The following is a 12,196-nucleotide window of genomic DNA, read 5'->3' on the forward strand; positions in this document are numbered from 1 at the left end:
AAACTGCTTCTTGCAAGGTGCTTAAGCTGTGAGCACTAGAGCTTATAACAAGATCTGAAATAAACGGATCTATCCTGCGATGAACAACTTTTGAGGAATGTGTTCGAGGAAGACATGCTTGCTTTGCGAGAAGAGAGTCTGTTTCACCTCACAAATCAAAGACAGTAGAGTTTGACTTCAGGAGCATGGAACTGGTTTTAAAGATGAGTAATTTTTTTTTAATGATTATTAAATAGTAATTATAATTATTATTTAAAATTATCTAGATAAAATTTTTCATATCAGTCGATATCGATAATTTATCACGATCGTTTATCCCCCGGCCCTAATTTGATTGATTAATTTATTTATTTTTAATGTTTTTTTAATTTCATTTTAAATTTATTCATTTAATTTATTCATTTTGTTTTTTTAATTTATGTATTTTTAATTAATGTTTTTTTTTTTCAGTTTGTTAATAAATTTCCAATGTATTTTTTCAATTTGCTTATTTCAATTTATTTATTTATTTTTAAGGTATTTATTTTAATTTGATTTATTTAGTGTGTTTTATAGAATAATATTAAATAATTATCATTAATTAATCTGCTGAATTTTCATTAATTTTATTGAATTTATTAATGTATAAAATTATTTATTTTATTATCGATTTAATTAATTTGTCTTTGTTTCGTTTCCTATTTATTAATTCAATAATTATTTTTTTGGGATTAACAAAATTCATTTAAATTTCTGAATTCCAAATTTCTCCCAAAAATGTTGTTTTGTTTTTATTCCCTGCTTCAGTTAAAGAGTCATCAAGAGAGCGAAATTTAGAATAATATAAAAAATTCCTAAATATTTTAGACTAATATAAATATTATTTATGCATTTATTAACACTTTATTTATTTTAATTGCTTAACTTGACTTGTTTCTTTCTTTCATTTTTTTTTTTTATTTTAATAGCTTAATTTGTTGTTTATTTTTATTTATTTTATTTTATTTAAAATTTCCCCCAAAATATTAGTTTTATCCGTGCTTTTATTAGGTTATTTTTTTTTTAGAGTTATTGATGTTACATCTTTCATCATCCAGAGCTCGAACCTCTCTGTTGTTCAGCTTCAGAAGCACAGGACAGTCTTGCCGTCTCTCGTGAAGCGGTGTCTTTTTTAGACCGTTTGTTTTGAATCAATGGCAGGACTCAAACCCTGAGGTGTCCATTCTACTGTTCTCGATTAAATGTCTCTAAATGTCTCGCTGCAGGGACACCTTCCCACATACTCCCATAACTCTCTGGTGGTGCAGGCCTTGAAGAGCAACGTGACGGATCCAGACATGCATGTGGCTGTTCTCTCGACGTGGAGGCCGTGATCATCCAGTTGCTGACGGAGGAGGCGCAGCGGCCCAATCCCAGCCTCGTCTCACGGAAGCCTGCAGAAAGCTCCCGGTGGGGCCGATAAGAGCGGGTCGCTGGCCAATAAGATCTTCAAACAGGTCAGGCGGGCTAAGGGAAGGGGCGGGGCTTGTAAAGACGTCACATGATTGTGTGTGTAAATCATTAAATGGGTAAAAAGTGGGCTGTCATCCGCGTTAGGAGGTCGGGTTTATCAATCTGTCTGATGGGATTACAGGGCAGTGTTCTTGTATTTCATCTGTCTTGCTCTTCAGATTCTGCTTAGCTCTAAGATTTGAGCTCAATTGCTCTGATGATCTGAAAATCATATTGGGAATTTCGCATAAAATTGATAATATTTATTTGTTTTTTTTATTTTTTGTATATTTAATTGTACTGCATTTTAACATTAATATAATAAATATTTATTTCGCTATTTTTAAAATATAAATATTTTAGGAGATATTTAATAGCTAGAAAATATTTTTATAAAAAAAAAATATTTTTAAATGATAATTTTTTTTGCAATATTTTATTGTTATTAATATAATAGTGTTGTTATTAATGATATTGTTATTAATTAATATAATAATAATAATTAAATTTAATATTCCATATTTTAAAATAATATTTAGAAAAAACAATAATAAATATTACATTAATTTATAGTAATTATGTATAAATATAGTTTTATTTTATATTTGATTTATTAAATATATTACATTTAATATTTAATATTTTATGATTTTTTAAACAAGTATATTATTATAATAAAATATATATTTTAAAATTATATTTACTTGTTTTGTATTATTGGCCTTTATTTAAGTCAATTATTTGTTTATTAAATATATATGTATATAATGCAGTTTATATATTTTATATTTTTGAGAAAAAAAAAATGTATTATGTTATTTGCTTAGACTATTTTTCCTAGGACAATTATATAGTATTATCATTAATTATTTGTTTTTATTTATTTTAATAAGCAATTGTATTTAATAGTGGTTATAGTTAAATATGATATAAATAACACATTTGTTTGTACTTACTTGTATTTACTTGTATTTATTTATATTTAATCTTTTTTATATTTTATAAGATATATTTCATATTTTTTTTTTATTTTATGGGTAGAAAATATATATTTAAGATTTTTAAGATGTTATAGTTGATAGAAGGGAATGAATAAAAAGTAGGCAAAGGTATTGATGTAAAAGCAAAAAAAAAATCATCTGTTGTTTTTTATCTCATGGCTTCACATGGCGTGTCTATAACTTTACCTGCACAGGAGAAGGAGACCATTAAAGAAAATATCAAGGGCACCTGCTGGATGAAGATGATGATGATGAAGAGGAACTGGCTGGCCCGGTATAAGTCTCTAGGTCTGCTGGGTATAACCAGACCATGGACCACGTAGAAGCTCTTCATGTGAAAGAAAGAAATATCCTGCCTGCGCCTGGGGGTCTGGGCCCTTGAGAGCTGGACTGAGGTGTGTTTGTCGATCTGGGCACATGCTCAGCCCACACACCCGTCTCAGCCGGCCTGATCTCCCTTGAGGACACATGTCCCTCATGCTGCCCTCCCTTCAAACACCTCTGCTCCGCCGCTGGTCCAGGGCTCCGCCGAGGGCCGCAAGCTCTCCGTCTCCGAGATCGTGGGCAAGGGCATGTACGGCGTCTCCAGAGCCGTGACCACGCAGCACCTGCTGTCCGTCATCTCTCTGGCTAACACGCTGATGGGCATGACCAACGCCTCCTTCATCGGGGAGCACATGAAGAAAGCCCCAGCCGGGTGAACACACACTCAAACACTCACACACTGCAGCACAATCACGTATCGTACCACATATCACAACACACTCAGAGTCTTTCTCACACATGCATTTTCATCAAATCACAATCATGCACGTGTATATAAGGACTGGATTATATATGTGACCCTAGAGCAGTCTTAAGTCTCTGGGGTATATTTGTAGCAATAGACAACAATACATTGTATGGGTCACAATTATACATTTCTCTTTTATGCCAAAAAATCATTAGGATATTAAGTAAAGATCATGTTCCATGAAGATATTTAGTAAATTTCCTAACATAAATATATCAAAACTTAATTTTTGATTAGTAATATGCATTGCTAAGAACTTCATTTGAACAACTTTAAAGATGATTTTCTCAATATTTAGATTTTTTTTGCTCCCTCAGATTCCAGATTTTCAAATAGTTGTATCTCAGACAATATTGTCCTCCTAACAAACTATACATCAATGGAGAGATTATTTACTCAGCTTTCCAAAAAAATTGACCCTTATGACTGGTTTTGTGGTCCAGTGTCGCATTTCATCCTAAAGAATCAGGAATAAAAATAAGAAATTAGATTTTGCATAAAGAAAATTAAGCCTAGTTTTAAGATAATTTTTGTATAATTTTCAGGACAATTTAGCCCTGAATTCTTACAACCAAAATGCATAATCTGTGTGATGTAAAGTGTTTTATTATTAAATTTGGTATAAATTAATTATTTGGTTTAAATGAGTAATTATCATTAGTTAACTGCATTAGTTAACCTGAACTAACAAGGATAAATACTCAAGTATTTTATTTTAAAATATTAAAGCATTTATTAATAATAATGTTCATTTCAACATATACAGTATATATATATACACACACAGACACACACACACACACAATAACAAATGAAATTTTTTATTTATTTATTTATTTATTTATACCTTAAAATAAATTTAAACCAAAGTAATTTATAAATACATAATTTTTGTTTATAAATTCTTGAGTTTTATTATTTAATTTGATATAAAGATTTTTTTTTCATTAATTTGTTTCAATTAATTAAGAAAACTGTTTATATATATATATATATATATATATATATATATATATGTGCACTATATTGTAGTAATAATAGTAGTATACATTTAATAAAAATACATGTATTTTTATATAATTTATATTTTTATATCTTTTTATATTTAATTTTATATATTTTTAATTTAAAAATGTATTATGATAAATTAAATAATATTAATACGATATTAATTTTATAATATATATATATAAAATCTTTGTAGCATCAAATAAAATATACATTTGATTAAATTAAAAAAAAAAATGTTTTTAAATGTAATTTAAAAGAACGATATTTGTTTTGCATAAGGTAAAGAGAAACATGCTTAATTATCGTGAAATAATATATATAAATGTGCTTCCTTTTCTTAATGCAAAATATAATTTACTTAAATCATTTGATTTTTGAGATAAAACATGACCTGAACATGTTTTTGAAAGACTTTTTAGTCATTTCATTTTTTAAGCAGTGATATTTTATACAACTAATTTGCCAAAGCCAGAAAACAGTCCTTCTGTATTGTTTCAAAAAGACCCCAAAAAACCAGATAAAAGCAAAATGAACATCTTTGATCTTTTGGGTTTTTGGGGAAAAAATTAGCCCCGGTTTTTTATGAGCCAATTTCACATTTATGGCGGCATTTCAGATTCTTTTTTAAACTTTTTTTAAGGGGGTGAAACGCGGGGGAAAAGGAAAAACGAAAGTTGAGCCCCAGAAAGATGGGATTTTGGGGATAACTTTTTAAAAAAATTTTTTCCCCAGGAAAAACCGGGAAAAGCATTACAGTTAAAATGAAAATAACTTTATTATTGCTGTTTGTGGATTTTTTGGAGGGTTTTTTTTACAATGTTTTCGAAGTTTTTACAGCCAAAAAAAATTTCCCCAAAACACACCCCTTTTTTGATTTTCCACAAAATTTACCCATAAAGCTTCTTGAACTCAGTCGGGAAAAAACTTTTCTCTAAAAAATGTGTTTTTAAAAGCTAAATTTGACCCGAATGTGGGGAAAGATCCCCGGGGAACCTTCTTTTCTGAAGTTTTAAAGAGCCCCGGGCTCTTTTAGATCAAAAGCATCAAAACAAAAAAAACCAATGAAGACCCGGGAAAGAGAGGGATAACAAGTTGACTGTAAACCCCTTCCTTACTTTTTTTAAATGACAAAGTTTTCTCTTTTGGGTTTTTGGGAGATAGGGGAAAAGCAATATAAAGGGAGTAGCAGTGTGATATGGCTGTAATTTTAACCGGGCCCGGATTGGCTGTAGATAATCATATCTGTGCTGATTTACAGCCATTTTCTGAAATACAAAAGTGTGATTTTTCGTTTATACAACAGTTTGAGGGCCGAGTTTTAAATGCATAAAAAAAAACAACAATGAAGTGCCCTTTAAAAAACCCCCCTTTTTTATGTGGAACTACTTTTTTCCCCGCCACAAAATTCAGATCTCAGTTTGACAGTTTAACAGCTGAGCTGGTTTTAAATTCAGAAACGTTACTTTAGAATTTTAAATCGGGAAAACGTTGAGTGGCTTCTTGAAAGCTTATTTTAACACTTTTTTAAAAAAGTTTTCCTCTTATTATGAAAGAGATGGACGGGAAAAGTGTGCCCTGATACAGCATTTCCCCCCACCCTCGATCTCATATTCACAAAAAACATGAGTCTGAATGCCCGCTGGGGAAACCCATATTTTGTCGTACTATCTTTCATCTTTTAAAGGGGTGATTTCTGATGACAGCGTTTGATCATTTTTTAAATTTAGGCCCTTAAAGTTTGCTAAGTTAAAAGAAACTTCCTTGTTTAAAACCCTGTTTCAGTCTCTTTCAATATGTTTTACTGCTTTCCTACCATCACCACCGTTTCCCTAATGGTCTCTCCGACTTCTTTATTATTCACATCTTCTTTCTTGCCCCATCCTTTTCCTACCAACAAGACACCGTCTCCTACCAGTTGTCGGCCCTTCAGTCCTCCCACCGCCCACCGGCCGTGCTGATATACCCGCACTGCAGTTCTCTCCCATATACCGTGCAGGAGCTTTTGCTCTCCGCCGACACTATTTGTCTGGCCCCACCTATAGATTGTGCGCGCACCGACCCCCCCGTTAGAGGGACCGAAAGAGGAAGGGAGGCGCAGGGGGAACCACGAGAGAGCCAGCCCGGGGGGAGTGAACGAGGCCGGGGACAAGAGCACGCGGTGAAGGCGGGGGAAGGCGGGGGCTACGAGTAGAGGCGAGGGAAAAACAGAATGGAAGGAAAAAGGCGGAGGGAGGGCACGGCAAAACGGCGGCAGGCAAGGAAACCACACGCATCGGCACGCACGCACACACACACACACAACACAGCCCAACACGACACAACACACACACCAACGCACACTTCCACACAACACACACTAACCCACCCACGACCCACGCACCCACCCCCCCCCACACACCCCAACACACACTAAACACAGGACCCACCCCAACACGCTCCCACGCCCACAAGACCACACACCACACACCGCACACCACCCAGCACGCACCACCCAACTTTTGGAGTGACACACACACCACGCACCACACCCCCCACCCACACAATGCCCCACACACACACACACAACACACACCCACCCACTACCCAACACCCAAAACACACCTACACACACACACACCCCCCCCAACCCCCACGAACACACAACGGAAAACCCAAACACCACCACCGAACCACAAACACACCCAAAAACACACACGAACCCCCCCCCACGCAAAACAAACACAACAACACACCACCACCCCACGGCCCACAACAAAACCCCCAAACACCACAAAAACCCAACAAAAACCCAAAAAAAACCCCACCCACAACCCCCCCACCCACCCACCCAACCCCCCCAAACCAAACCACAAACCCCCCAACAACCCCGCCCCCACCCCCAACCAAACCCCCACCAAAAAAAAACAAAACCCACAACTTCCCCCCAACCCCCCAACCAAACCCCCCCCCCCCCCCCCCCAACCCCAAAAAACCCAAAAAAAACACAACAACACCCAAAAAAACCCCACCCAAAACCCACCCAACAAACACAACCAAACACCAAAGAAACCCAACACACCCCACCCCCCCAACCACCCCACCCACAAACAACACCACCCACCTACCCCCCACCACCCCCCAACCCACCAAAACAACAAAAAAAACACCCCACAAAAAACCCACCAACAAAAAACAACCCAAACAACCCCCACCACCCCCACCCACCCACCCCAACCCCCACAAAAACCCCCCAAAAACAAAACCACCCAAACCCCCACCACCCCCCCCAACACACCCCCAAAACACAAACCCCCCCACCCCACACAAAACCCCCACCCCCCCCCCCCCTCACAACACCAAAAACCCAACAAAAAACACAAACCACACCCCCCCCCACCACAACACCCCACCACCCACCCCCCCAAAAACACCACCCCCCCCCCCCCCCCCCCCCCCAACACCCCCACACCCACACAACAAAACCCCACCCCCCCAAACAAACCCACCCAAAAACAACCCCAACACAAAAACCCCCAACCCCACCCCCCCACCACACCCCCACCCCACCCCACAACCAACCCCCCCCACCCCCCCAAAAACAACCCCACCACGCCCCACCCCCCCCCCACCCCAACCAACCCCCACACCACAACCAACACCCAAACACCCAAACACACACCACACAACAAAAACAAAACACACCACACCCACCCCCACCAAACACCCCACCTCAACCCCCCCCCCCCACCCAACAAAACCCCCCACACCCCCCACAACACACAACACCAAACCACAACACACACCACACCACAACCCGCCACACCAAACCCCCCCCACCCCCCCCCCCACTAGCCCCCCACCCCCCCACCACAACACCCCCCCAAAACCACACCCACCCCACCCACACCCCCCAAAACACCACAAAACGCCCCACACAATACCACCACCCCCCCAACCCACCACCCCCAAAACACCACCCCACCGCCCACAACCACCCACAAACAAAAAACAACCCCAACCACCCAACCCAAAACCCACAAACAGCCAACCCCCACACCAACCAAACACACCCACCCAAACACCCACACACCAACCACACCCCACCCAAACCACCCCCCCACCACAAACACAACAACCACACAAACACCACCACCCACACACCACCCACACCACAACACACCAACACCCAAACACCCACACCCCACCCCCACAAAACCCCCCAACCCCCCCCCCCCCCCACACCACCCCCCACCCCACCACACCCAACCACCAAACACACCCCACCCCCAACACAAACCCCACCCCCACAAACAACCCACAACCACCACCCCCCCCCCCCCCACACCCAAAAACCACCACCCCACCACCCCACACCCCAAACAACCCCCACCCCCACCCCCCCAAACACCCCCCACCCAACCGAACACCCCCCCACCACCACCCCACCCAACCCAACCAAACACAACACCCCCCCCACCAAACCCTCCAAACCCACCAAACCCACCCACCCACAACACACACACCCCCCCACCCACCCCCCCCCCCCCCCCCCCAACAAACCAACACAACACACCACACCCCACCAAACACCCCACCCCACCCCAACCACCACCAGAGCCAACCACCCCACACCACCCCACACCACCCCCAACACCCCAACACACCAACCCACCCCAAACACAACCAAACACCCCAACCCAACAACCCCCACCAACCCACCAACCCCACCCAACAAACACCCCCCCCAACCACACCCCCAAACCACCACCCACAACCACACCACACACAACACCACCCCCCCCCAACAACCACACACCACCACCCAACCACCCCCATAACCCAACAACCCAACCCCCCAAAAACCCCACAACCAACCCACCCCCCCCACAACCCACCAACCCCCCCACCCCCCCAACACCCACAACCCCCCCACCACCCCCCCCCCCCCCACCCACCCAACCAACACCCACCAACCCCCCCCCCCCCCACCCCACCCCACCCCCCCCCCACACCCACACCCCCCAACAAACAACCCACCCCAACCCCCCCACCACACCCACCACCCCACCCCCCCCCCCCCCCCCACCACCCCCCACCCCCCCCCCGGGGCCACCCAACCCCACCCCACACCCCAACCCCCCCCACCCAACACACCCCACCCCACCCACCCCCAACCCCCCCCCCAAACACCCCACCCCACCACAACCCCCCACCAACAAAACCAAACACCACCCACACAACACCCCACCCACCCCCCACACCCAACCACACCAACCACCCACACAAACCCAACCCACCCAACCCCCCAACCCCCCACCCCACACACCACCCCCCCACACCCAAACCCAAACCCCCCCCACCCACCAACCACACAACACCAACCCCCAACACCCCACACCCACCGCCCCCCCAAACCCCCCCACCCACCAACCCCACAACCACACCCCCCACCCAACCACCCACCCCCCCCCACCCCCCCACACCAACACCACCCCAACACACCAAAAACCCACACAACACCACCACCACCCACGAAACCACCCCCCCCAACACCACCCCACCCCCCACACCACCCCCCAAACACACCCCACCGCCAACACACCCCCCCACCCCACCCCACCACCACCCCCACCCCCACCCCAACCACCCCCCCCCCCACCCCCCCACCACCCCACCACAACCCACACCACCCCACCCCCAAACCACCCACCCCCCCACCCCCCCACCCACCCCCCCACACCCCCCCCACCCCCACCCAACACCCCCACCCACCCCCAACAAACCCCCACCCCAAACACCCCCACCCCCACCACCCCCCCCACACCAAAACCAACCAACACCCACCCCCAGCAACCCCCAACCCCACACACCCCCCCCCAACCCCACCCACACACACCACCCCCCACCCCACCCCCACCCCCCCCCACCACGACCCCCCAAACACCAAACAACCCACCCCCAAACACCAACCCCCCCCACCCCCCCCACCCACCCCCAAACCCCACCACCCCCCCCCACCACACCCACCCAACCCCACCGAGACCCCCCCCCAAAAACAAACAAACCCCACCCACCCCCCCACCCCACCCACCCACACACAACCCCACCACCCCCCCCACCCCACCCCAAACTGCCCACCACCACACCCCCCCCCAACCCCACCACACACCCCACAAACCCCACCCAAAACCCCCCACACCCCCCCCCCCAAACAAAAACCCAACCCAAACAACCCCACCCCCCACCCCACCCCCCCCACCCACCACACCCCACAAACCCAAAACCCCACCCAACCCCACCAGCCCCCACCCACCCCCCCCCCCCCCCACCCCCCCCCCACACACCCACCCCCCCAAAAACCCCCCACAACCCCACCACCCCCCCCACACCAAAACCCACCCCACCCCCCCCCCCCACCCCAAACCACACCAAAACCCACCCCACCACCCCCCACCACCACCCCCACCCCACCCACACCCCCACACCCACCACCCCCACCCCCACCCCACCGCAAACCACCCCCCCCCACCCACACACCCCCCCCCCCACCCCCCACCCACCCACCCCACAGAACCAACAACACCACACACCACCCACACCCCCCCCACCCCCCCACCCCACCACCCCCCCCACCCCAAACACAACACACCCACAAAACCACAACCACACACCCCGACACCACCACCACACCCCCAACCCCCCCCCACCCCCACCCCCCAAAACACCCCCACACCCTACCCCCACCACCCCCCCCACCCAAACACCACCCCCACCCCCCCACCCCACCCACCCCCCCCCAACAACACCCCCACCCCCCCACCCCCCACCCCACCCACCCACCAACCCACCCCACCCCCCAACCCCCCACACCACCCAACCCCACCCCCCACCCCCACACCCCCACAAACCCCCCCCCGCCAACCAACAACCCAACCCCAAACACCCACACACCCCACCCACCCCACCAACACCCCACCCCCACCCCCCACCCCCCCACAAAACCCCACCAACACACCCACCCCCCCCCACCCACACCCCACCCACCACCCCACACACACCCCCTACACCCCCCCCCCCCCCACGCCCAAAACCACCCACACACCCACCCCACCCCCCACACCAACCCCCCCACCCCCCCCCCCCCACACCAGGACCAACAGGACCCCCCAACACCCCCCCCACCACCCCCGCCCCACCACCACCAAAACCACACACACAGGACCCGGCCCAACCCACCACCCGGCCCACCCCCACAACAACCCACCCCCCCCAACCCCCAAAAACAAAACCCCACCCCCACCAAAACACACAACCACCCCGACCCAACCCCACCCCCCAAGGACCCCCACACCACCCCAAACACACCCACCACTAACCCCCCCCCCCACCCAACCCCAACCCCACCACCCCCCCCCCCGCACCCCCCAACCCCCCCCACACCCCACCCCCCCCCCCAACCACCCCAACCACCACCAAAACAACCAAACACACTAACCCCCCCCCACCCCACAAAACCCCCAAAAAAACGACCCCAACCCAACCCACCACACCCACACGACCACCCACCACAAAAGCAACCACACCCAACCAGACAAAAACCCCCACCCCGTGCCACACCACCCCCCTACACACCCAACCGAAAACCCAACCCACCCCGACCCACACCACGTCCACCCGTACACGACACCCCCCACAACAACCCCCCAACCCCCCACAACAAAACGCGCCCGGACATAACAACCGAGGCCGAAACCGACACCCGACCCACGACCACCCACCCCACACCCGCCCCATTGATCCCCGGACACCCAAGCAACCCCAAAGAACCACCCAACAACCCACCCACACCACCGCCACAAACACCCCAACAACAAAACCACCCCCACACCCCCCCCCCCGCTAACAAACCCCCCCCCCCCCCCAGCCCCCGAACCCCACACAA

General features: G+C 47.7%; 1 protein-coding gene and 1 pseudogene across 1 annotated transcript; both read left to right on the plus strand.

Annotated features, from left to right (window-relative positions):
* LOC122145018 overlaps nucleotides 1–3,409 on the plus strand; it is an 11,644-nt pseudogene extending 8,235 nt beyond the window's left edge.
* Nucleotides 3,410–8,787: 5,378 nt separating this feature from the next.
* LOC122145019 (leucine-rich repeat extensin-like protein 3) lies at nucleotides 8,788–11,086 on the plus strand (the record flags this gene model as incomplete). Its single annotated transcript, XM_042756258.1, has 4 exons — nucleotides 8,788–8,835; nucleotides 9,838–9,906; nucleotides 10,557–10,890; nucleotides 10,944–11,086. Coding segments are annotated over 4 exons (594 nt in total), but the record flags the coding sequence as incomplete, so codon positions are not given.
* Nucleotides 11,087–12,196: the final 1,110 nt, after the last annotated feature.

The sequence above is a fragment of the Cyprinus carpio genome, unplaced genomic scaffold (genome assembly GCF_018340385.1).
Source record: "Cyprinus carpio isolate SPL01 unplaced genomic scaffold, ASM1834038v1 S000006823, whole genome shotgun sequence".
NCBI lineage: Eukaryota > Metazoa > Chordata > Actinopteri > Cypriniformes > Cyprinidae > Cyprinus > Cyprinus carpio.